The sequence below is a fragment of the Panthera leo genome, chromosome B2 (genome assembly GCF_018350215.1).
Source record: "Panthera leo isolate Ple1 chromosome B2, P.leo_Ple1_pat1.1, whole genome shotgun sequence".
Classification (NCBI taxonomy): domain Eukaryota; kingdom Metazoa; phylum Chordata; class Mammalia; order Carnivora; family Felidae; genus Panthera; species Panthera leo.
Genome location: NC_056683.1, coordinates 120378884 through 120406383, shown reverse-complemented (window position 1 = coordinate 120406383; position 27500 = coordinate 120378884). Strand labels below are relative to the sequence as shown.

Sequence of the window (27500 nt, the reverse complement as noted above, 5' to 3'; positions counted from 1 at the left end):
GATGTTAAAGAAACAGACTAAGGTTTTAATACTGTCCTGATCAACCCAAGCATTCCTTTGCTACTTTATGTTTTCCGGAGCACGATGTTAAGAATTTTTCCGAGGAATATTTGCAACATTTAAAAACCAGAATACCTTTCTGATTAAGCCCAAAGCAATCATCAAAAAAGCGCCGCATAATGTATTAGCTCTGAAGCATGACATTCAAGTTATAGTTTAGACAAGAAAAGACTAATTTCTCGTAACTCCTTTTTTTATTTTTCGTTTTGAATCCTAGTTCAGTGGTCCGAAAATTGGGATAGTCGTACTCCTAGAGGTTCATTTTCCAGAGTACTCCTTCAATGGTACATCAAAGAAAATAAATTTCTTGATTCTTTAGGGAAAATCTGTTCCCTAAATTTTCTTCTTCCTCATCTCCATTGTAATAACTGTTGTTAAAGCAAACCCATTACCCATCAGGAAACCTTTTTATTATGACACATGTCCCAAATTATAAAAACCTCAGGAGCACTAATCAAAAAAATAATTGGAAATATTGCTGTATTGAGGAGGGCACCTTTTGGGATGAGCACTGGGTGTTGTATGAAAACCAATTTGACAATAAATTTCATATACTGAATTCAAAAAAAGGAAATATTGCTGTAGGTATGGTATGGAAAAATGAGAATGACTAGATAATCATCTTTTCATAAACCTAGATATTTCCAATAATTTACTTTCAACAAAATTAAAGAATGATCTAACCAAGTTATGAGCTGATATATCATTACAAATAACTTGTTTTGTTAATGCAAAGAACCGAGTGATACTGCTGTTATAAAATTTCTTCAACTCCCCATCTTTTCTCATTATTCTTGAGAACAATGAATTTCATCTAAAGAGTAGAAATGTACCATATTGTTCTAGAAGTGACATTCACCCACACATACATGATAAAGAAAAAACTCCCCAGTCAATTAAGAGAGTTTTTTTTTTTTCAATACATTTCACTTTTCATATCTGATAGTTATTTCTAAAGATTTGTAACGTATTTCTATAATTTTCATCCATTTTGTATTAATTATTGTGTTAATACCTGAGGGAAAAAATACCAAAATCTCTTAGGGGAAATTTAAAAATCCCTAAAATTTCAATTTAAGGTAATTTTTTTCAGAGAATTATGATGGAGTGATCAAAAGACTTTCAAGTTTAAAAATGCATTAAAAAGGATAAAATACCAAGTTCAAGGTGAAAAAACTATATAAAATTGATGTTAAGCACCTCATTCCTGTATTTTTTAAATGGATGATGATGAATATCAGATAAGTATAGTATTTCATAGAATGATAAGTGTTCTATTTTATATTAGAGTGTATAATACCATAGAAGTTGCATTCTTTGCTATCAGTTAAATTTATGGTGAAAGGGAGTTTGATGCTGGCTTATAAAGAAAGAAAGTACTTAGTTTTTCAAATTATTTTTTTTTTTTTTTTATTTTTTTATTTTTTTTTAATTTTTTTTTTTTCAATGTTTTTTATTTATTTTTGGGACAGAGAGAGACAGAGCATGAACGGGGGAGGGGCAGAGAGAGAGGGAAACACAGAATCGGAAACAGGCTCCAGGCTCCGAGCCATCAGCCCAGAGCCTGACGCGGGGCTCGAACTCACGGACCGCGAGATCGTGACCTGGCTGAAGTCGGACGCTTAACCGACTGCGCCACCCAGGCGCCCCAGTTTTTCAAATTATTTTAAAGGTTACACAAGAAGAAAGTTTGAAGACCACTGCCAATAGCTTTTTCTTATTTCCAACTGGTTCCTGCTCACAAAGGAGTTCCATGATCAATTCTGGCATTTTTTAAATGGAGGGTTATTCGATTTATTCCAATTTCCCCTACAATATTTTCAAACAATCAGTTGGTGTTGACTAGAGATCATGAAGATAGAAAGATTAGGGAACATTGAGACTTTCTTTTGTTGCTTTTTCTTGGTTTAAGTAATACAAAATAGTATTCTTGAATAAAATATTTGAGAAGAGGCCAGGCATGAGCAAAACTCAGAGAGACTGAGAGAAAGGAGAATATAAGAATAAAAATAAAAATAAGCGAAAGCTATTGTGTCATCACTGATGTTGGAAATGGTGCTCTACAGTGCAGGGTACTTTTAAAGAGCACACTTTTCCTATTTAGGGAACTTCCGAAGCCAGGATTTGAACATCTGGTTGGGAGGAAATGGGCCTATTTCCCTCTCACATTCATATTTAAAGGACCTCTTGGCAGACAGAGAGCTAGGTCTGCCCTGTGCTGTGTGCATAGGCAATAAAAGTCATGGGATTTAGCTTTACTTCTGCCAAGTGTGGAACACTGATTTCTCAGCAAGTCAGGTTGTTGAAAATTCTGCACCCTGAGTGTAGAACTTCCTCCAAAGTTGCTAGGAATTCTCTGGTAAGAGTTTGAGACCTCCACGAGCTTTTCAAACCTGGAGCTAGCATGCCAGGAGGTTCAGGAAAAGCTCGAGCCAAATGGAAGGTGTGCCTGGAGAGCCGTGATAGCCTTGGTGGCTCATATGGAGGGGGTGGAGATAAGCAGGCAGTTTACCTTTGGGTGGGCTGGGTCATCTCCACTGATGGCCCCTACCAATGCAAGCCCTTGTCCTCCATGGCACATGGGGACACGTCAACATATTTTTTGACACTGTGTCCAGCCGTCAACACTGTCTGCAGATCTCACCCGGATCAGCCGCGTTCTGACGGGCAGCCGTGGTGATTCAGTAGCATGTGAAATACAAGTTCCAATACTTGTGGACAAATTGTGTCCTGGCAAGTCCAAAATCTCCTCTATCCTCGCGGCCACAAAAGAAGGCCTTGAAGACCTGTGCAGAGGGTCACCTGGGTGGCTCAGTCAGTTAAGCATCCGACTTTGGCTCAGGTTGCGCACTCGTGGTCCATGAGTTCGAGCCCTGCATTGGGCTCTGTACTGACAGCTCAGAGCCTGGAGCCTGCCTCACATTCTCTCTCTCTCTCTCTCTCTCTCTCTCTCTCTGCCTCTCCCCTGTTCGTGCTCTGTCTCTCTCACTCTCTCTCAAAAATAAATAAACATTGGGGCGCCTGGGTGGCTCAGTTGGTTAAGTGGCCGACTTCAGCTCAGGTCGTGATCTCACAGCTCGTGGGTTCAAGCCCCGCGTCAAGCTCTGCGCTGACAGCTCAGAGCCTGGAGTCTGCTTCAGATTCTGTGTCTCCCTCTCTCTCTCTGCACCCACCCCTCCATACACACACACTCACACTCTGTCTCTCTCTTTCAAAAATAAACATAAAAAAAACTAAAAAAATAAACATTAAAAAAAAAGGCATGTGCAGACTGACATTTATGGAGGCACGAATTGCCAAGGTAGTCCTGGAACGTCAGGGTTAAAGGTGGAATAACAGAAATCAAGGAGGACTGTTTCAGGGTCTGCTAAACTGTAGCGGTGGCACTCATTGTAGAAGAGTTCGCTATGCGGTGGGCACAAAGCATCCCCTCTGGCTCTGTCATCAGGGAAGGGGAGAACAAGGACTCCCAGAGAGAGCCAGCACTTCCTCACGGTGCCATGTAACAATAGCTCAATTTTCCCTGGGAGAGCGATGAGGCCATCTCATGAGAACGCAACATTGGTGGTTTTCAGAAGACTTCTACTTGCCATTACCAATATCAACATAGTAAATCCCCACGTGACATTTTACCTCTCCGTGCTCCTTCCTTGTGAACTGACACAGAGCTTCTCCATTCTTTCCGCTTTGGGTATTCGTGGCCCCTTCCCAGGGAACGTGGAGGCTTTTCATCATCTTGCTCCTGAGGCTGCTGTGGAAAGATTCTTATCCTTTCAGGAAGTTTTCCCTTGCTGCAAGGACCATCTTCAGAACTTTATTTCACTTTCTGAATTTGGAAGTCTGTGATGTTAGGGTGCTGACCTCATTGTTAAAACAATGTTAACAATTTTAACAATAATTTTAACAATTAAAATCCTTATTTTTGACTTAACAGGCTTCTTATTGGGAGGTTGAACCATCCTTGTCAAAATGCTTGTCAACTGCCACAGCACCCAGTTTGTCAGTATTAGATAAGCCAAGGTATCGATTCTTGAATTCTTTCTATTAGATCAAAAAAGAAGTGGAAGCTTTCCACAATGATGCGTTATTTTTGGAAACGTCAGGTGCAAGGTTTGCCTGACAAGCTCTTATCAGAGACGAAGGGAAGTCCCTCTCTCCACATTCAGTTCATTGCTCACTGACTGGTTCAACTGCCCGCGAAGCTGGCTCAGGTGCTGAATTGAATGCACACCTAGTACCCAGGCTTTCAGTGTAGACTGTGGGTCCTTTCAGGAAGCCTCTGACAGTTCAGATTGAGTGCTTGTAACTAGGGCTTTAGGAAACTGTCCCATCTTCTTGTTGGCGAGCTCTACCACTTTCTACGACAGAAAGATCAGCTCATTTTCATCCGATGCCAGCATGGGTCTGATGACCCCAGCAATGATTTTGCAAAATCCCACCAAATAATTCCAAGAGGAGGTCATGATGAAAGTGGGGAGGGTAAGAAGGGAGTTTCAGAGGTGACGAAGTGGGGATGAAAGTAGATCAAGAAAACCTGTGTGAAGGGCGCCTGGGTGGCGCAGCCGGTTAAGCGTCCGACTTCGGCTCAGATCGTGATCTCACGGTTTGTAAGTTCGAGCCCGCATGGGGCTCTGGGCGGAGAGCTCAGAGCCTGGAGCCTGTTTTGGATTCTGTGTCTCCCTTTCTCTGCCCCTCCCTCGCTCATGCTCTGTCTCTCCCTCTCAAAAAGGAAACATTTAAAAAGTTTAAAAAAAAATAAAGCAAACTTGTGCGAACTCCTCCAGAAAACAGAATGAAAGAGTGACCCATCCCCCACCTCCTCCTTAGGGCCGCTAGAGCAAAAGGTGATAAGAGATCCTCCGCTCTACCTTGACAAAAAACCATGGCAGAAAGGGGCAGAGGGGATTGGTCTGTGGCGTAGATTATTTAGCTCCAAAGAAATTGCATATACATAAATTCATCTTGCATTTGTCCAAGGGCAGGTCATTACAAAGACTTTGCTAGAATCACACAACTGTCAGAGCCAGATCCCCAGTCTTAACAAAGCCCCAGACGAGGTTACCCGAGTACTGCTTTGGTCTCATTAAGAGCAAAGTGATCCTACCTCGGGTCTAATCTGCAAGAACCCAATAAAGTTGTTTTTTTTTTTTTTGCAGGTAGGAAGCGGGGGGGGGGGGGGGGGGGCGGTACAAAATGTTGACTTTGAATTCCCTGTTAATTAAAACAATGATCATCGTGTTCCTTTTGTTAAAAGTATCTTCCATGCCCTAAAGGTAACTCGATACGGATTCACGTGGAAAAGGTAATCAAGAAAAAAAATGTTTCTCCAGCTCTCTTCTATAATTCAATTTGTTTTTCTTACTTTGAAACAACAAATTTACTATGAGCAGATGTTTTCAGCCCAGAGCCTGCTCTTGTCATGAGAGCCAAGTTGTTAAATTAGAGGCACAGCTGACAGCTTGGTTCCCACATGATCCCTCCCAGTGGTTGCCCGCAGTGGGGCCCCTCCCTGGCTTCAAGCTTCTCCCCGCCCCCAACCCCCACCCCCACTGGGCTAGGACAGTACATCTGGGCTGTATGTGACTGATGGCTTTCCAACACAAGGTGACTTAGCCAGCAGTGAGCCCGGGCTGGGGCAGCTCCTGCGTCCTTCTTTCTTCAGAATCAAAGGCTTAGATTCCACATTTACTTATTCATTAACAAATATTTATTGAGCCACCAGCAAGAGAGCACCGTGATTAAAAAGCATGAGTTTCACAGACTGACCGCCAGGACTCAGTGGCACCCGTGCCACTTGTGAGCGCCGTGACCTTGGCAAATTATTAACTCTTTCAGCCCGAGTTTCGTCTCTTGTGAAGAGGGATAGTAATAGTTCCTATCGTGTGAGATTTGAGGAGACTCGTTTGAAGTAAGTTTCGGGACGTGCTCCGCCCCTTGTACGAACTCGTACCTCCTTTATGAGGGCAGATTGGACTTGAAAGGCTGTAAACAGAAGACAAGTGCGTTTGCTCCTCGGCCGCCCCTCCTCATCCCATCAGGAGGGTCCTATAATGCTCCTCGTCACTCCCAGAGAATCAAAAATGCTCTGGTCAGTTTTTGTGCCGACCAGAGTCTCCTTTCAGACACTCAAACATTAAGTCAAGTATAATAATCAAATTTCGGAGCTCTGTTGAATTCAGACCTTCTGTCCATTCAGCTTGCCCAGGTCAGGAAGACCAAGTGGGAGAAGGGGGAATAAGAGAGCCTCCTTCCTCCTGCCTTCGTGGCTCCATTTCCTACCCACTCATTAGCTATGATGTTGGATTTCTCCAAGGTCAGGGGCAAAGGAAATTATAGGGAAGGGCCCAGACATGGAGCAGGTAGAGCGCTGGTCTGGCCCTGAGGCTCTGTGCTTGGCAGAGGTCCCAAGCTGCCTCTCTGGTTGCTCCCTGGCAGGTGGCCCCAGCCACTGCCCCTCCCATTTGCATTTCTCAGGCCTGTGTCACATACCAGCACTTTCTGTCCTCCCGCCCCCCACCTCTGCCCCACCCCTCCTCCAGGATTGTCAGACTCTGTTGGTGTTTCTCCCGAATCCTTTCTCACTTGGCTGGAGAGGAGCAGGAAGCCTGTCCTCTTCCCTCCTGCCAAGGAAGGACCCAACCATAAACCATAAACCACTCTCCAACCATAAACCACTCGGAGCCAGAGCCGAGGTTGGAGGTCAGGGGGCTGGCCCTCCGTTTCAATGGGTGTTTGATAATTTCGCTGCTCCCCACCCTCTCTTCCCTTTCTTCTAGTGCCCTGGCTACTACTGAGCGAGATTTTTCCTGCTGGAATTAGAGGACGAGCCATGGCTTTAACTTCTAGCATGAACTGGGGCATCAATCTCATCATCTCGCTGACATTTTTGACTGTGACCGGTAAGGACCTGCTGTTTGCCTCTACCACCTTTTGTGCTCATAGGACAAATGTTGGGGAAGCACACTCACCTAAAAGACATTTCACTGTGGACATTTTTTTTTTTTTTTTTTTTAATTTTTTTTTCCAACGTTTTTTATTTATTTTTGGGACAGAGAGAGACAGAGCATGAACGGGGGAGGGGCAGAGAGAGAGGGAAACACAGAATCGGAAACAGGCTCCAGGCTCCGAGCCATCAGCCCAGAGCCATCAGCCCAGAGCCTGACGCGGGGCTCGAACTCACGGACCGCGAGATCGTGACCTGGATGAAGTCGGACGTTTAACCGACTGCGCCACCCAGGCGCCCCTCACTGTGGACATTTTTAAAACATTCAAACATAAAGAGGATGTATCTGATGTACCGACCAGCCAATTTAAAGTTATCATTCTGAATTCGTTTATAACCCCAGCTTCTCTCTCCCCGAATTGTTTTGGGTCATATCCCAGACAGGACATCATTTTGTCTATAAAATTTCCACGTGGACCTCTATAAGATCAGGCGTTTAAAACCTATACCTGCAAGGTCATTATCAGAAATAAAAATATTCACAGTAATCCCTTAGTATCAAATATCGAGTCTGTATCCACATTCTTCCATGTCTTCTAGTTATTTTTTATATTTTGTGTTATTTTTTATGTCTTTTATACACTTTTTATATTTTCTTATACTTTGTTTGAATCACGATCCAAATAACACAATCTGCCTTTGATTGACATAGCTCCTAATTTGTAGGTTTCATCTCCATTTCCTCCTTTTCCTGCCCATCTTTGGATTTGTAATGAAGAAACTGGGTCATTTGTTTCAAAGAGTTTCCCCACGCTGGGTTTTGCTGATTATAGTCATGTCACGTGGCCTTCTGTCTTTTGGGTTTCCTGAGAACTGCTCTTTAGATCTCGAGGCTTGAGAGCAGATTTAGATTTTCTCATTTGTTTGTCTATAAACTCCTTCACAGATGATGGAGGGTGTCCTGCCACAAAGGCACACCCTGTGTGTCTGCTTGTCTGTCTGTGTCCCACTTTGTCATGCAGGCCCCTTCGAGGATCATCACCCAGATCCGTTATTTTTTTTAAGTGTTGTTTTTTAATATTTTATTCATTTTTTTTGAGAGAGAGAGAGAAAAAGACAGAACACGAACAGAGAGGGACAGAGAGAGAGGGAGACACAGAATCTGAAGCAGGTTCCAGGCTCTGAGCTGTCAACCCAGAGCCCCACACAGGGGCTCAAACTCACAAACTGCGAGATCGTGACCTGAGCTGAAATCGGATGCTTAACTGACTCAGCCACCCAGGCACCCCAGATCCGTTATTTTCATTGCATCGCTCCTTCTGTATTTTTGTCATTGATATTTCTCTAAGGAGGAATTTCTTCTCATTAGTTATTTGCCTGCCCTAAAGGATGAATTGTAGGAAAAAGGCAAGGTAAATGCTTGACGTTTTCTCTTGATTTTCTAGTTTTCAAAATAATGAGATAGTTCCCCAGCATCTTCCAAAATTACTAAGGAGCTGTTTTCTTCCTTTCCTTTTCCCATTATATGTGTATCTGATACACATATTAAAAAATACATATAAAATATGAATTTTGAAAAGTGGATGTGTACTCGAAAAGGTCTATATCTATATTTCTGAATACTTGTCAACCACTTTTTTTTGAGTACATCTGCTTTTGGAAATTCAGTTTTGGAGTTATTAATTAACCATGGTTTGGGTTTTTACATAACATTTTCAAACGTCCCACGTTTTTTAGAAATAGCCTAAGATTAAAGGAAACAAAGAAATCGGTCATTAGCACCAACCATACGTGTCCTTCTCAGATCACATGCATAGCCCTGTACCTTTCACCTTCACACACACACACACACACACACACACACACACACCCCTTTTCTGCCCCTTGATGTGGAGAAAGAGAAATATAAATGCAAAAATGGAGTGAGCATGGCATAATGTGTCAACTTGTCCAATCACTAACCTGATACCTGAAACCAGTGTAACATTGTGTGTCAACTATACTTAAAATTGAAATTAAAAAATAGAAGAAAGAATGGAAACGATCAGGGATGGGAAAAGATGACATAAATCTCTGGGAAGGCTAGCTAATGTGTAAGATGAGCTAATGCACATTCAGAAGTTCTCCTGCATTTAGAACAAACGTTGGGAAAGCACATTCACTTAAAAATCCTGGAATGAACCTGTAGATGACATTTCACCGGGCTGCGTTTGAAATTCGATACGGGTTTCTCCCGCTGTTCGAAAGTAGGGTGTGTCCACGAAACCACTCAGAAGCCACAATGGCCTGAAGCAAAGCAACTCGCACTTCCTAAGAGCGAAAATCCTCTCTGGATTTTTCTCAGTTAGCAAAAACAGATACCGAGGTAGGTCTCTCATAAAAGCAAAGTGGCAGGACACGAATTTGCCGAGAACAGGGAAGGCTGTGCTTACTTTCAAAAGTCAACTTCCCAAGGGGCGCCTGGGTGGCTCAGTCGGTTGAGCGTCCGACTTCGGCTCAGGTCACGATCTCAGAGTTCGTGGGTTCGAGCCCCGCGTCGGGCTCTGTACTGACAGCTCGGAGCCTGGAGCCTGCTTCGGATTCTGTGTCTCCCTCTCTCTCTGCCCCCCGCCCCTCAAAAATAAACATTAAAAAAAAATTAAAAATAAAAAAAGAGGGCTGCCGTGTGCCCAGCACGGGAGGGCACCTGGATGGGCATTGTGACCCGCGGTCTGTCCAGAAAAGTTGCGAAAGTCCTGGGTGTTTGGGGCGAGAAGATGCTCAGGGAAAGGATGGAAGGGGGCTCGCCCGGGGGCCTGCGTGGCTGTCACGCTGTCATGACGAAGGGACTGGAGAGCTGACCCGGAGGGCAAAGCAGGACCAGAGCCAGAGCTCTTGAAAGGTAGTACTTGGACTTCAGAATGAGTGAGGAAGGCCTTTGTAACAGTTGGGCCAGCCCACTGTGCGGTGAGAATCTCTGAAGCCATCAATTCATCAACTCCATGTTACTGAAAGTGTTCAAACAGAACAGAGGACGAGTTCGATGAGGTGACCTTTTTTTTTCCCCCACTGTCTATATTCCGGTTTTATGTCCCAGAGAGGAAAAGACGACCGATTCTACAAGCACTTTATTAAGCCCTCACTGGGGCAAAAACCTGTGCCAGCAGCAAGGAAAGCACAAGGGATCGGACTTTAATTAAAACTGTCCAAAGAACTGCAGCACTGTCCCTTCTTCCTGCTTCTCCTCACCTCACTGACTGGCAGGTGGTTTATATGCCCAGATCCTTCCACGCTGCATTCGCCAAACCTCCCCACTGCACTTTTCCCTGACTGACCAGTCGGGATTCGTGGCTGCGGCTGTTAAGGGCTGTTTGCACTGTCTCTGGCTGAGGTCAGTCTGAGCCTGTGTTTGTTAAGAGCCAGTTTCTTTCCCACAAGTTCCCGCCAGGCTGGACTTCTTGCTGCTAAGCCCGGGGCAACGCAGTGCCCATGCCAGGCTCCGGTGCCCTGGGGGCCGCTTCTCGCCAGTTAACTTGCCTCGAACCTTGGTCAGTAACTACAAAAGGACTGTATCTTTGACCAGAAGTCAGAGGAAACACCAGGCTGGCAGGAGAGGATGCGGCTTCTTGTTGATGAATCTTAGCAAGCTAATGCCTTTCATTAGAACTGTTATCACTTCTGGGGCACCTGGGTGGCTCAGTCGGCTAAGTGTCCGACTTTGGCTCAGGTCATGATCTCTCGGTTTGTGAGTTCGAGCCCCGCATCGGGCTCTGTGCTGATGGCTCAGAGCCTGGAGCCTGCTTCGGATTCTGTGTCTCTCTCTCTGCCCCTCCCCTGCTCACACCCTGTCTCTCAAAAATAGATAAACATTAAAAAAAAAAAAAAAAGAACTGTTATCACTTTTTTCTCTGAATCCAGGAAGAGGCATCACAAAAATGCTGCCAGCTACTAAAACGAATATTGCCAACACGAGTGATGTATTTGAGTCAGGGTAAAGACGGGTGAGCTCATTTCAAGAAAAGTGCATCTGTATAAATGTCTTTTAAAATATCCACCAAATAGAAACCAAACTGCTACAGCCAGTACTCCCAGGAGGGGAACTGTGGGGTGAGGAGAGAGAGAGGGAGGAGATATTTTACCTTCTGCTTTCTCTGTTTCTGTGTTGTTTGAGGTCTTTTTTTCTTTTTTGCGATGAGCATTTTCAGCAGGAAGATGGCATGATGGCATTGGATTTAAATGGTGGTAGTCACAAGGCTTCTATTTACTTTGACAGGGCAAGCTGGGGTAGTTGCTAAACATGACACTTACAGAGGTTGACTGTATTTTTAATTTGTAGTTGCTATTTCCCTGGATATATACCCTACCAGCGTGTTTGGAAATACACATGTTTTTTATATGCTCTAAGAAGCAGCTGTCCACAAAGTGGGTCAAAGCAACACAAAACACATTTTTAGGGATGCCTGGGTGGCTGAGTCAGTTGAGTGTCCTACTCTTGATTTCGGCTCAGATCATGATCCCAAGGTCCTGGGATCGAGTCCTGTGTTGGGCTCCACACTGAGGGTGGAACTTGCTTAGGATTCTCTCTCTCTCTCTCTCTCTCTCTTTCTCTCCCTCTCCCCTGCTTTCCTTCTCTCTCTCTCTCTCTCAAATAAAAAACAAAAAGCAAAACCCACATTTTTAATCAGTCTCTTTTGTCCTTTGTAGATCTCATTGGCTTGCCATGGGTGTGCTTTATATACACGATCATGAGCCTCGCATCCCTGGTTTTTGTTGTTGTGTTTATACCTGAGACGAAGGGATGCTCTTTGGAACAGATATCAGCAGAGCTGGCCAAAGGGTAAGTATTCTATGCACTGCTCTCTGCACAACACTCTGGTCCAGAAAAATGCAGCTTTTATGTACAACTGAATAATGATAACGTCGGAAATTATTTCAGGATATTCCCTACGGTGTGAAGCCATATCTCAGAGCACAACTGCAGGTTTTAGGGCCATGTGTTGAATCTGGGTGACTAAGCGAAGGAGTTAGAATAACCAGTGCTTTCGAACAGGGGACCTTTTCAAAGCTCTTTTCAGAAATGCTCAAAGAACCTCTCTCGGCTCCCTAGGTCCCCCACCCAGGAGGGGTTTTTTGTTAGTTTGTTTGTTTGGGGTTTCAGGTAAGTCTTGGAATGCCATGCCCATCCTGTGCCAGAACCACAGGCTTCTATTCCTATTACGCTTGTAGGTCGTCTTTAAGCCCCAAACACCTGTCAAGGCTAAGATTATCAGGAACACTCGAGTTTCAGTGACTGCAGTCATTCCAAATGCGGCACAATCAAAACGAGTTTAAGAAGATAAAGACTTTCTCGCAGGGATAGCATTCAGAAAACTGGTGGAACGCATCTCACATAGAGAGATTGTCTAGACCATTTAACTTAGGGGCTGTAGAAAACTCTTTGGTTTTGGTAACAGAGCTCACAGCTCTGACTGCTCAACGGAGGGCAAGGAGGTGATGCACAGGGGCCAGGAATGAAGGGGAACTCGTTCTTCCTCGGATTAAATCATTACACTTGAACATGGAGAGATTCTTGCTCTTGGGTTTCAATATACTGGGAGGGCACGACTTATTTATAGTCTGGGAATTTCTTCCAGAAAGTCTGTCAATGCGCTGGAGAAAAATGTATGATTGCTACAGGAAATGTGGGCACCGTGATGCTTCAGCTTTTGCCTGAAGGAAGAACATACCTGATAGGTGATTTGATGGTAGCCGGACATGTACATATTCATGTAGAGTAGGGTTTGGAAAACTTTCGCTTTGTATTTTATACACTTTTAGATGGTTTGCATTTTCCCCCCATGTTTATTTATTTATTTTTGAGGGGGGAGAAGAAAGAGAGAAAGACAGAGAGAAAGAAAGGGGGGGTGGGCAGAGAAAGAGGGAGAGAGCATCCCAAGCAAGCTCCATGCTGTCAGCATGGAGCCTAACCCGGGGCTCGATCTTACCAACTGTGAGATCATGACCTGAGCCGAAATCAAGAGTCGGACACTTAACGGACTGAGTCACCCAGGAGCCCCGAGAGTGGTTTGCCTTTTTAAAATATTTCACTTAAAGGGGCGCCTGGGTGGCTCAGTCGGTTAAGCATCCAACTTCGGCTCAGGTCATGATCTCGCGGTCCGTGAGTTCGAGCCCCGCGTCGGGCTCCGTGCTGACAGCTCAGAGCCTGGAGCCTGTTTCAGATTCTGCGTCTCCCTCTCTCTCTGACCCTCTCCCGCTCGTACCCTGTCTCTCTCTGTCTCAAAAATAAATAAACGTTAAAAAATAAATAAATACATAAGTAAATATTTCACTTAAGTGAGCGGAAGGACTTTTCTCTTAATTCAAGCTGTAAGTTAAACATCAAATTGTAGGATTACTTTTTAATACAGATAAGGCCCCATTTTTAAAAAACACAATGAAAACGAAGGTTACTCATTTACGAAGATATGTAATTGTCAGGAAAGCCGGCTGTACCCTTGGCCTGATCAGCACATTGCCTGGCCCTATGCTAGTTGAAACCAACTGACTAGATTTCTTGGAGAGCACAGAATCTCAACAAGACTGTCACAGATACCTGATTCCAATAACTAGTAGCCTCAGACCTTGGTAACTTTATGCATTCATCTGAATACTTGATTCAGATTCAAGGCCTTTTTCCGGGACTTAGATGCCAGGACGCTAAAGACTTCCAAATCTGCTGTTCATTCTTCATTTCTCATTCTTCCCTGTCACCTGTTTCACATCAGCTGTCTGTTCAGGTGGAACGCACCATCCCCAAATGTGGTGGCTGAAGATACACCATTTCCCATTTCCCCGGATTCTTTGGCTTGCTTGGGCGGTGCCTCTGCTCGGTTAGCCTGGCTGCACTCATGTGTCTCCATCAGCAGGAGGGAACGCCGTAATAGACGGTGTAAGGGAGTCTCAGCCACAGGATGGCGGTGGGTGCTGACTCAGTGGGGAGCTCCCATTGCCCTTCACGTGGCCTCAGCCTCCAGGCTAACATGGCTTCCTCACGCGGCAGACTCTGGGCAGCATTCCACGGCGGTGAGAGCCAGAGCTGTAAGGCCCTGTGGGGTATACGTTCTGGAAGTCACACTGCATTACCTGCATTACTATCTAGCATCCTACAAGTCCCAAGGCCAGCCCAGAATCAAGGGCTGTAGACATTGACTTAATCTCTTGATGAGATGGACACGCGCACACAAAAACCTGTTTTTAACCACATTGACTCTTCCACACCTACTCTTTTTGAAATTCTCTTTTAGCGCCTGTGAAACAGTTTTCTTTCCTGGCTTCCCTCCTGCCTCACTGATACTTATTTCTTTATCTCTCCTTCTCTCCCTACATTATAGTTATCATTGCCGATTTAGCCGGTCATCCTTATGCCTTGAGAGACCATGCAAAGCCTCATCTTAGAAGCCCTGCATAACCCCAGCCCTGGATAGCATTCCTCTCTCCTGGATTTTTCACATTTTCGAGTCCCATTTTCTTCTCTACTGGCGTAGCTAGGACTCTAGGGGTTTCCCCTCCTTAACTAAGCGGTAAAGTCTTGGTTTCCAGGAGTGGCCTCTGCCCATTATCTTTCTTCCGGAACCTCTGTGTGGTGCCTAGCATAATCTTGATTCCTAGAGGATGGTGGAAAAGTATCCGCTGTTCAATTTGATAACCTATGAACAAGGCCAATGCTGAATTCATTGTGTGAGGGGATTAGAGCTGGGATGACCGTGTGGAGCACAATAGGTGTTGATCTGTGGCTTGTAGGGTGTGGTTTCATCTACAGTTGAATGGAGCCTGTGCAATGGGAAGAGGCAGAGGTATGTGTTCAGATAAGTGAGCCCGACTGGCTATACCACACCACTCCCTTCCCCACGGTTTCATCTTACTCATTCAACTCTTTTTTGACCATCTGCTCTCCACCAGACACCGTTCTGGGAAAGAACTGAAGACGCAGGAGACAAAGAATCCATAGCTTCTTTAGAAGGCAGGCAAGAAAACAGACTATTACAAATATTTAGCGTTGTTGGCAGGCTCAAAGGAAGATGGCCTATATTGGAGGATCTCACCTATAAAATCTTCCTGAAAGAGATAATACTGAAGCAGAATCCTGAAGGAGTTGCCTGGGCAAAGAGGTGTATGTGCGAGACACAGGGGGATCACACACGGAGGCCAGTATGCTCGCTGGTGTGGTCCGGAGAGGACAAGAGGATTGAGATGGGAGTGCCGAGCAGAAGGCAGAGAACAGTCAGGAAGGGGCTCGTCCTTCTTGGTAAAGAGTTTGGAGTTGGTGCTAAAGGCAGCGGGGCATGTTTAGGGGCACCTGGGCAGTTCAGTTGGTTGGGCATCCGACCGCGGCTCAGGTCACGATCTCACGGCTCGTGGGTTCGAGCCCCGCGTCGGGCTCTGTGCCGACAGCTCGGAGCCTGGAGCCTGCTTCAGAGTCTGTGTCTCCCCCTCTCTCTGCGCCTCCCATGCTCATGCTCTGTCTCCCAAAAATAAACATGAAAAATTCAAAAAATAAAAATGAAAAGATAAAGTAACCGAACAGGAGGGAAGAGTTACCGATTTTTGAAGGAGGACTCTGGCCAAATACAGAGAATGGAAGTGGAGGGGCAGCTGGGTGAGGGAGACCGATGGGAGCGTGTTGATGAAACCAGACAGAAAACTATGGGACTGGATGGCATGTAGGGATGGAACCAGACAACTTAGACCTCGATTGGAAAAGATGGTCAAGGGAAAGGAGCAAATCTCCCTCAAGCTTAGAGAACTAACCCCATACACAATGGCGACATGTGCCCTCGTAAGACCAGGAGAAGGAGGAGCAGGTTTGGGGGGCTGGAGCCTGGCGGGGCTCAGGGACAGCACTGAACTCAGTCTGTAGGGACTGTCTGTGAGGTGCCTCTGGGACATGCAAATGGACCAGGGGAGCGGAGAGACCGGTGTCGGTCGCAAGGCGGTCCTCAACACATCAGTGCATAGGGATGTAAGTGGGGGCTGATCCACATTTCGTGGAGCCTAAGCTTTTGAGGGGCCCTGTCGAAGGAAAAAAAAATACAAATTATGAATGTGAAATTAGGTGTGACTATGTAGGTCTTGGAAGAGGCTGTGCAGGGAGGGACCCTGGGGCTTATGTGTCATTGGCTTCATGGTAAGTCCGTCCACCGTGTGCGTAAGCACTTTGTAACTACCCATTTATTAGCTGGGGGTGTGAGATTCCTTTAAAACATTAACGTTTGTTAAAATTCTCGTGAACAACACTACAGAATTGAGGCAGGGAGAAAGCAGTTAGGAATTAACTTTTTAAGTCTAACTTGAAAGTGGAAGGAACGCTCTGGATGAGCTAAGGTTAAGAAACTTTCAGATCTATTTTTCACACGGGGCTGTCAGAATGTATCCAATTGCAAACCAAATAAAAATCTGAGGACAAACCCTCAGAAAAGCCAATCTTTCTATCTAATAGACCTCCAGAATAAGACATTCCCTAGCAGTATCTGATTTGGCTGTCTAAAACGCAACAAAACTTACTCATTCAGCGTCAGGGTGGGGAAGGAATCCGTCTAAATCAGTAAAGCTCTGGATTATGAAAGGTTTTCGAAAGAATCACATTTCTGTTACTTTTGAGTCACGCAAGGTATTCACACTTAAATCCGAACCTCAAGTGATAAACGGCAAAGTAAGAGGAATCCAGAAGCCAAAGCACCGTGAACCCTAGACAAGACGACACGGGCACCAGGTGTTGGAGACCAAAAATAGATGCGAGCTCTGTTGCGGAGAATTATAAAAGAGGAGGTGGCAAACCAATCCTGCACGTGAAATTCACAGCAGCAGTGAAGGCATCTCCTAGGGTGTATGGTGTGAGGAAACCCATTATGGAGGGCGGAAAGGAAAGAGTTGCTCTGGGAACCCTTGGCTAACTCCTGTTTATCTAGTAGTAGAGAGCCTGCGGTTCATCTGAGCTCGAAGAAGCAGGTCGGCAAAGGCTTTTCAAATGAAAATGTAAGCAGCCCGAATTGTGCAGACTGGCCAAAGTCTGTACATTAGACAAGGTTCCCTGGAGGGGTTAGAGTGGGAGAGAGCCAAAGCCTAAGAGACTCTCAAAAAATGAGAACAAACTGAGGGTTGATGGGGGGTGGGAGGGAGGGGAGGGTAGGTGACGGGTATTGAGGAGGGCATCTTTTGGGATGAGCACTGGGTGTTGTATGGAAACCAATGTGACAATAAATTTCATATATTAAAAAAAAAAAAAAAAAAAAAAAGGTTCCCTGGAGGGAAATGTCAGCGACAAAAATAAAAAGATAAAATACATAATGGTTCTCCAACCAGCTAAGTAAATGCGGGGCAGCAGAAAGCCCAGGGAGCTGGCTTGGACGCGGAAGCTTAAGGGAGCTTAGAGACTGCGGAAGGACGCTGCTACGTCAAGCAAGTCTTTGCAAATTTAGGAGTCTATGAAACAAGTGAATCATTTTTTGCCACCATGGAAAGAGATAGTCCTGACATGCATCTCCCAATGACTTCCTAAGGAGTAAGAAAGGAAGCAATTTATAATGTCAAATTAACTTCGAAGCTGAGCCTGCATACCGCTTAGCACTTTTCTTTCCTCATCTCCGGAGTTCGGTTCTTGTGCTTCCATCTCCGCGAGGCTGAGAAAACAAATATTCTCCCAAGGTTGTTAAGTTTCTTATAAAATAAGCAGGGACTCAGCTGAGAGGTCGGACAAGATTTCAGCAAGAATGTAATTTGAAAGGATTTTGTTTTGAACTTCTGCCCTGCCAGCCACAAACTCAAAATGGGATGTTTGCCATATTTGCTATTTCAGCTGTGACTTTGATGCTTTTCCTCAGGTTAAGCGGGAACAAATGGAGAAAATTAACAAGCTAACGTTTTGGAAATATTTTGGCTCTGAGACTTAGGTTATTTTCCGCTTCCAGCAGTTTATCGTATGTGGTCATTGCTTCATTCATTCACCCAAATTCACTGATTCGATAAATATTTCCTGAGCATCTAATACGTGCCAGGCACTGTTCTAGGTGCTACGGCAACATTACTCAACAAGCAAAAAGGCCGTATTAAAACATGGCAATAAGAGAGCCTCCTAATCAGGGCCTAGGTTTTTTGTTTTTGTTTTTTTTTAAAGTTTATTTATTTTGAGAGAGAAGTGAGCGAGTGTGGGGGAGGGGCAGAGAGAGAGGGAGAGAGAGAATCCCAAGCAAGTCTCCCTGTTGTCAGTGTGGAGCCCAATACGCGGCTCGATCTCACGAACCTCAACATCATGACCTGAGCCAAAATCAAGAGTCAAGAGTCAGATGCTCAACCTACTGAGCCACCCAGGTGTCCCAGGGGGCTATTTTTGATCAGCTGATCCGAGAAGGTTATTCTGAGAGGCAACATTTAAGATAAAATCTATGTGATAATAAAGGAGCCAACCAAGATAGGGCGAAGGAGAATTCGGGCAGAGAGAACAGCGCAAAGGCTAATCCGAAATGCACTTGACCTGTTCCAGGAACAGCAGGAAGCCCAGGAAGCTGAAATCTGTGTGAGATTAGTCAGAAAGTCGGTAGAGACGAGCATACAGAACTCTGCAGGCCCAGCGAGTTTGGATTTCATTCTAAGTACAATAGGAAGCCACTAAAATATTTTAAGCAGGGAGTGACATGATCTGATTTACATTTTGAGGTGTGCCAAGTAAGCCTCTGCAGTCGCACAGCAGAACGTGGCTGAGAAAGCACACAAGCGCGGTGTTGGGTTTTTCTCATTTTGAATCACGATCATTGACCTCAAATGGCCCTCAGTGCTTGCTGCCTGGCGATCGCACGTGTCCCTGGTCCATTAACTGCTTGTCTCCTAGACAACTGCTCCATACTGCCTTCTCTGTCTGGAAACCTCCCTTCTTCCTTAGCCCTGCTCACTCCCACTGACGGCCTTGCCCCTCTGACTTTACTGAGAAAAATGGACACTTCCGTAACCTGGCACACCAACCCGCACGTGTTTGTATCCAAATACGCCACCATCCCTCTGGGTTTTCTCTGTTAGCCTCAGCATTCCTGTTTGAGGCCAATCACTTCATGTTCTCCCCCCATGCCTTTTCCAGGACATTCTCTGACAGTTCTCTCTGCTCACCCATGCATCATGCCCATTTTACCTCTCCCTTTATCTCAACTGCTCACCAGCAGGGAAACCCTGTGCAATTTTTCCCCATCTAAAAAAAAAAAAAAAATGGCCTTGATTCCATTTTTCTCTTTGGCTTTTGCTGTTTTTCTGCTACCATTTATAGCAAATTCTAGCATATTCATTGTCAGTTCCTCTTTTCCCATTCTCTTATGAACCTGCTCCAGTAAGACTTTTATGGCCACCGTTCTACAGAAATTGCTGTTTTTAGCATCCCAGTTACCCCCTACAATGCTAAAGCCAGTGGTCAATTCTCCTTCCTCATCTTAATGGCTAGCGTGGTGACCATTCCCAGAATTGGACCGAGGTGAGCATGCCCTTCTTCCTGAAATAGTTGGCTTCACTGCCTTCGAGGACCCCCCCCCCCCCCCGGTTGTCTCCTGTCAGCACCCTCTACTGGTTCCATTGTATCTTCCCACTATTTTAAAGTTTTTGTGCCCTAAGGTATATTTCTTAGAGAACTTCTTTATCAGCCTCACTGGCTAATTGATCTCAGCTAAAGTTATTGAATGAATGAATGAATGAATGAATGAATGAATTGGATATAAGAGTAAGGCAATGAAGTAGTCAGGATGACACCTAAATGTTTAGCTTGAGAAACTACATGGATGGTAAGATAGGGTAGCCACAAGGGGGACTAGGTTTCGGGGATGGAGAGAGTCCAGAGTACTATTTTCGATATATTCATTTTGAGATGACCATTAGGCATCGGGGAGATATATTATTAGCCAGCTGTGCGATATATAATAAGTCTGAAAGACACCCAGGGACAGGGTCAGATTGGGCTGGTATGTAGTTTGTAGGTGGCATTTAAGTTGTGGAACCGGATGAAATCTAGTCAAAGAGCCGAGAGAAGGGAAGGAAGTCCAGAACCAAGCCCTAGGTTAATCCGACATTTAGAGATCCAACAGAGGAGACGGAGTATCCAAAAAGACTGAAAAGGAGCTGATAGTGAGTTTGGGGGAAAGCCAGGAGACCATGGGATCACTGAAGCCAAAAAAAAAAAAAAAGTGTTCTAGGAAGATGGGACCAGATGGTGCCAAAAGCTGCTGAGAGGTCAAGTACAAAGAGTAAGGTGACCGCAGGCTTGTCAGGCACAGTCTCAATGGAGTGACAGGACGGAAGGTTTGAGGCTTGAGATGGGTCAGAAGTTCACGAAGTGAGGGAATCAGCTACAGCCCTTCTGTCATTTTGCTCAGAAGGGGAGCAAACAGGATGGTCGTATCACGGACTGTCATTACCCCTCGCCCTGTGACCCCTCTGCGCCCCAGCTCACTTTCCCAAGCACCAGCACCGCAACAAATCCGCGCCACACCAGGGCCTGGAATCCACTGAGTAGCCATCGGCTTCCCCTGCTCAGACTTCATGGACCACCACCACCTTTTCCCTGCCTTCGCTTCCTCCATCATTTCGGGAAAACCCAACTCTGACGAAACCATTTCTTATGCTATCCCTGCACCCAAGGGGCGCAGCGTGGCTGAAGAAAACACACAACCGTGTTGACAAGACTGATTTTAGATTTATGAACATAAATCTCAAGTAGGTCTTCGGGCGAGTCCTACAACCCACGTGGCCCAGAGAGTTGACTTCCCTCCTCTCCAAGAGGATTACCTTACACTCTATACTCTTTCCTCAAGCCTTGAGTACCCTTCCCACTTCCTCTCTGCCGACGATCTTGCCTTTTCAGTTCGCTGACAAAAGAGAAATAGAGAGACCAACTCATCCTCCATGCCATCCACTAAACTACCTACATCTATGCCCATATCCATCTATGCCAGCTCTTCCCTTTATGCGCTGTCATCAACTTCCCCCTTCTGTGAGGTTATCATCACACACACACACACACACACACACAGAGCTGCAGTATTTACCGTCATAAACAATATACCTCCTTCCTCCAGGAACCCACCCCTTCCCTGCCTACTTTTCAGTTCTCAAGTACAGTAAAACCTTATATGGCGAGTGACTTGTTCTGCGAGAGTTGTGCAAGACAAGCAAACATTTCTAATACATTTTAACTTGATATCCAAGCGATGTCTTGCAATACGAGTGGTACGTGACACCGAATGTCACGTGATCACAACTGAGCCAATGGTTCTTGAAATTCGCACTGACATGCAAGTGCTTTGTATTACAAGCACGTTCTGGAACGAATTATGCTCGCCAACCAAGGTTTTACTGTACTCTGCATTGTCTTTGTGTCCTCACCTTCCATTCTTTCTTGAACTTACTCCACTCAGACTTGCTCATGTTCTTACTCCGAAGGCTACTTAGGACTTCCAAGTTATCAAACATGGGGACAGTTCTCAGTCCCCGTTACTCGACTTCCCAGAAGCACTTGCCCAGTTCCTCATGCTCCCTATCTGCAAACACTTGTTTTCACTTGTCTTCCAGAATACCACTCTTTGCTGATTTTCCTCCTACCTCATTAGTCACTTCGTGGTCTCCTTTGCTTCCTCCCTCTCCCCGTCCTCCTGTATACCTTTAAAAACAGTAGTGCCCAAGGGGCACCCGGGTGGCTCAGTCGGTTGAGCGTCCAACTTCGGGCTCAGGTCATGAACTCACGAACTGTGAGTTTGAGCCCCACATCAGGCTCTGTGCTGACAGCTCAGAGCCCGGAGCCTGCTTCATACTCTGTGTCTCCCTCTCTCTCAAAAATAAAGATTAGAAAAAATAAAAAATAAAAAACCCAGTAGCGCCCAGGATTCAGTCCTTAGCTCTATACCTACGTCTACTTCTTAGACCTATCCCTAAGGCATTATAAGCCATCCAAAAAGTGAGGACTCCCAAATGTCTACGATCTCCAGGTTTTGACCTTTTACCTGACTTTCAAATTTCCAAATCTAACTGCTTACTTAACATCTTTGGTTGGAATGTCTAATAGGCGTCTCTAGCTTGACATGACCTACACAGAACTCTTGGGTCTCAGACCCACTCACCCAAACGCACACACCCTCCTCCATAAGCCTTCTGCCTGGGGGTAGTCGGGAGGGGCTCCTCAGGCCAGATGCTTAGGATTCATCCACGATAATCACTATGCTCCACAACCATACTGTCGCTAATTCTCGTTAAATCTGTCGGCATGACATACATGAATCTGACACTTTGAGCCAGTACCATTCGGAGTTCCTGGACTACACTAACCTCCACACTGGTCTTCCAGCCCTGGCCCTCTACAGTCTGCCCTCCATGGGGCAGTCAGCTTGATCTTTTACAAATGTCATTCCTCAGCTCAAAATGCCATGGTGCAAATTACATTTCAGATAAAATGCAAACTTCTTACTGTGGCTGCCACCTACCTCCCGTCTTGTCGTTCGTGTACTCACCATGCTCTGATCTTTCTGAAAACACAGTGCTTCTAATGCTTCACATGGTTACCTTCTCGTTACAGTTTCTGATCACATGTCACCTCTTGGGAGCGATGCCAGCGGGATATAGTCGCCTCTCTCCCAACTATTTTCCTTCTTTTTTTCCTTTCCGTTTACTTTTCTCATTAGCACTTCCACTACTTGAAATCAGGTGCTTATGTGCCTGTCTCCTTTATTAAAATGTAAGCTCCTTGAAAGCAGGACTCTATATCCACGCTATCCTCAGTATCTAGCGTAGTACTAGGTGCATAGTAGCCACTTAAGTAACTGGCTAAATTACAGGAAAAGATCTTTGAAAGAGGAGGTTCAAAGGTGGCTTTATTTTTTTTTTTTATTATTATTTTTTAATGTAGATTTTGGAGAGAGAGAAGGGGGAGGAGGGGCAGAGACAGAGGATCTAAAGCAGGCTCTGCGCTGACAGGAGAGAGCCTGATGCAGGGCTTGAACTCACGACCCGTGAGATGGCGACCTGAGCCGAAGTCGGATGCTCAATCGACTGAGCCACCCAGGCATCCCTTTGTTTCACTTTTAAATGAGCGTAAAATACTAGGGCATATTTTTATGGGAAATAATCCCATAATGGGAATAATCCTGTAGGAAAAAAATGATTACTGCAGGAGCAAGGGGATAATGCAGAAGGCAGACAATGTAGATATACAAACAGGCATGTTAATTGGGTTCGAGAAATGGAGACAAAATACGATCTGGGACGTTATGTCCATTAGTTCTGTGTAATACTGTCCTTGAACTCTGCTGGTAGGAATGCCTTGATTGTGTTCAGAGAAGTCACCCTCCCCATTTTACCCTTTGCATGAAATCGACACAAGTTCTGTGGGGTACTGAATGTCAGGATACGTCAGGGCTTTCCAATGAAAATGTCTTTTTTGCTTAGCTAAAACACGAGAGGCCCCGGGTGGTTTAAAAAAAAAAAAAAAAAAAAAAAAAGCCTGCACCCTCCCCCCCCCCCCCCACCCCAGTACTATAAATTAAGAACGACATTTTCATTAGTGCCTCTTTCTCTTTCAGGAACTTTGTGAAAAACAACATTTGTTTTATGAGTCATCATCAAGAGGAATTAGTGCCAAAACAGCTTCAAAAAAGAAAACCCCCAAGAGCAGCTCTTGGAGTGTAAAAAGCTGTGTGGTAGGGGACGAGCAAGGTGGCTTTCTCCAGAGATCTAATGGCCTCAAACCTTACAAGTGTTGACAAATTAGAAGGGTGTCTTTGTACCAACACCTATTGGCCACTCCCATGTTTTCTTAGGGTCACGGAGCTAGTTTTAGAGGGACGCCCTGAAATGATAAGGACAACCTTTCATGTCCACCTCTCGAAGTGTAAATGGGGTGCAAGATCCCAAGTGATCTCTTACTCTGAGTAGGATACTAGGTGAAAAATACTGGCTGGTTCAATACTTCCCACCCTTTTCACATAGCAGCCTTTGAAAAACTATGAACTAGTAATACGATCAACTTCTGCCTTAAGGTATGTACGTACGGAGGCCAGTCGCAGCTTTATTATCCGGACACGTAAGTGGCCTGAACACAAGCTTACAGGGTTTTTTTTTTTGCCCACTACGACAGTACTTACACTGGGTCTTCTGTAAAAAAGAATCAGGACACAATGTGGACAGTTGCACCTAGGTTTTAGATTAGGATAGGATCCTGGCTAGGATTTCAGTGATAATTCCTAATTATATTTCAACAAGTACAAAGATTATGCAGCTTATTCTATGAATTATGAACAACAGTGTAATGCAAAATACCTTTATAAATTTTATGTATTATCACATATTAAAAGAAACAATTCTGCCATAGTTAAGAAAAACAAACACTTTTCCATCCATTTAAAAAAATCTATATGAATAGAAAAGGCAATTTCCAAATCCTGGGACCATATATACTTAGTAGTAGCTGTTAGTAAAACATGAGAAAAGGAGTCAGGCCATTAGGTTATTTATCCAAATCTCTATAATCAATTAGGTTTGGGTTATGCAGTCAAGCTTATAAAACTCTCTCCTTGTAAGGCTTTCATGACTTAATAGCGATCCATAGTTTCCTGCAATTCTTTGCACTCCTCAGGAATATCACTACCTCAGGTCATGGCATACTGGCTATAATTGATGCTGACTTTCAGATGACTGCAGACATAGGACATCAGGACAACTCCTTCACTATGTTCTTCTCTATGATGAAACAGAGGTCACCAGCTATACCAGAAGCTTGAGTTTTTACCACAACAATGAATTGCTTTCCTCTGTATTTCTCCAGTTGAATATTAGGACTTGGTGGGGCATTTTACCAATTTGGATATGACGACAGAGAACCTACAATAAAGAATCTTGACCCACTTCAGGAGTAACCCATTAAGTTACTATTCTAAGCTATGGGAGGCACACAAAGACTTAAGGCACGAATAACCTAACTTGAAAAAGAGTAACCAATTATGTTTGGCCTGAAGAAAAGAGAATCCTAAGAGCCAAAACCCTTTGTTGTTTAGGTTGGGATTTTCCTACTGGCCCCAACCAAACTGCCCCAGTTTGACAGAAGGGTATATGACCTAGTCATTTCCCTATAACAAAATGGAAAGACTACAAATCTGTATAATAGGGAAACTGTACTAGCAGAGACTCAGGAGAATGACTAAAAGTCCTGATTCTGAAACGAATTACATAATGAAAATTGGCAGGGAAAGTTATGAGGAAGGGAGACTTGAGATCTTCCTTCTACCACAGCACATTTCCTATGCAAGTTAGAGCATGTGTTGGGTGGTTTGTTTTTTTTTTTTTTTGGAAAAAGGAAAAGTATGTTCTAGAGGATCAATTTAAGAAATTTATTATGAATCTTCAGTGGAATTAGATGCTGAGATTTTTTTTTTTTTTAATCAAGACAGGGAATTGATACGAATTTTTCTTTGCCAAGCATCCCAGATTGTGAGATATTTAACAAAACTGTTACATGTTCCCTTCAAAGTCTGAGCACTACGTATACATTAGCAATTTGTTTTAGCCATACATCATAAATGGGTAGGAAATTGTTCATAAACTTAGGTGGTTTATCACTGGTGATTTCAACTTCGGTACCTTAAACACTCTTACACGTTTCTTTTATTACCCTGAGTCCATGACTAAATAATTCTGTCTTCGAACCAACTTTTACCCAACATGCCCCCAATCAGAGCTTTTTTTGGTTTTCAAATATAAAAAAGGGGGAATACTTACAATGTGTATGTATATAGTCACAGTTTTTATTTATCAAAAAATTTACAGCACTTGTGAAGAGCCAGCAGAAGACCTCAGACATGCTCATTCTTCCCAGCTTTAAGTTTAGTGGGTCAGCCAGGACATTTTGCCAGGTGACGCTCACACAGCAGCCCTGAAACCTAAACTGGTTAGATTGTCTTTCTTCCTCTTTTCTGAGAAAGCGTTTTGATGCGCTACTGATCTACCCACTTTTCAAGTCACTCGAATGCTGAAAATATTACAACATCTGGATCCGCACATTGGCCATATAATCATGTTCCCCCCCCCCCTTTCCCACATTTCTTTTTTGGGGGAACGTTACAAAACAGGTCACTTGTTACTGTTAATTAAAGCTAAGTGGAAAATCTCAATTTTTAAAATAGTCTGCCCGGAACCTGTAACTTCTTCACGGAATGGTATCCTCTGTGTTTTATGAGGTCTACCTATCCTATTGGCTCTTAACGTGAAGCAAATAAACACAATGTAAAAAAAAAAGAGAGAGAGAGAGAAAGAGAGAGGGCGCACGGAAGTTTGAAAATCACAAGTCTTTCACAAGAAAGAAAATATAAAAGTTAGCCTTTGCCCCCCCGCCATTAAGAGTGAGAGGCACAGTAGGGAAAGGCATCGAGAGGAAAGAAGATAAAAATAAATATAAAATAACGTGTGTTGTTCAGGGCAGGATGTAAGTGAGGTTTGGGAGACTTTATGAGATGGTGAGGAAAATGGACTCGAATATGGAGGTTAGGACGCGGCCATTTCTCACGAAGCTTTCAAAACGTTTTGGAAATTCAGGTTTTAGTGGGGGATTGTGTTGGAATACTGTCTCTAGTAAGTTTCTACTGAGAAGCTAATTGCACTCTCCACTCAACTTCACTTCCAGTTGAAATTATTGTTGGTTCTACTGAATTCCTCACCCCAGGGGTGGAGCGCAACTGCAGCCTGCTTCGCACGCCACCATCCCAGGGCTCACGCGGGTGAGCCAGAGAGCCAATGTTTCACACATGCACATTTATTGTCATTTTAAGAGGAGCAATCCCAAATACTGGATAGGCAGTCACTCTTCGGCTCCATTGAATAAGACACAGCAAGGGGAAAGACATGTCTTGCAAAATGGCTTTCAAGTTCAAGTTGAACTATATTATAATTATACTGTGGCACAGAGGCAGCTTGTGGGCACTTCCTGTTAAAACAGCACAACGTATCAACTTCTGACAAGACTCTTAGTATAGCCTCGAACGCCAACCTCAGATTACTACTTTCCTACAACTAGAGTTGAGTCTTACCAGAATCACAGAAGTACATACGAGGTACAACCCATCACAGCTTCTTTCTCACATCCATCTCATAGGTAAGAGGTTTTGCTTTTTAAAACTACAATTCTGTAACTTTTAAAAGATATTTAACATTCTCTATCATATTAAATTAGCAACATAAAACATTATGCTTAATCTATAAAGTTCTACTCCGGTTCATTCCCTAGAATTTATACACATATTTTTATTTCTAATCTGCAAGAAAAAATTGCCTATTTGATATTTGGTAACAGAGCATTAAAAGATACTATACACACGTGGCATATATATATTTACAAAATACACTTCAAAAAGAAGCCAACACACTTTTAGCAAAAGTCTAAGCTTGCATAGATCAAAAAGAAAAAAGAATTGTGAATACAATTTTTGTTAAAATAGAAAATGGGGAATAAAAGTTACAGAATGGATATGAAGAGAGA

At 44.2% G+C, this 27500-nt stretch overlaps 1 protein-coding gene across 1 annotated transcript in view; it reads left to right on the top strand.

The window, feature by feature from the left end:
- The window catches only part of SLC2A12 (solute carrier family 2 member 12), a 58832-nt gene extending 33232 nt beyond the window's left edge, over positions 1 to 25600 (top strand). Inside the window, exons 3-5 of the mRNA XM_042939882.1 lie at positions 6837 to 6959; positions 11687 to 11819; positions 23557 to 25600. Coding sequence (XP_042795816.1) covers positions 6837 to 6959; positions 11687 to 11819; positions 23557 to 23662 — 362 coding nt within the window. The 3' untranslated portion in view covers positions 23663 to 25600. The remainder of the gene's footprint in view (positions 1 to 6836; positions 6960 to 11686; positions 11820 to 23556) is intronic.
- Positions 25601 to 27500: the final 1900 nt, after the last annotated feature.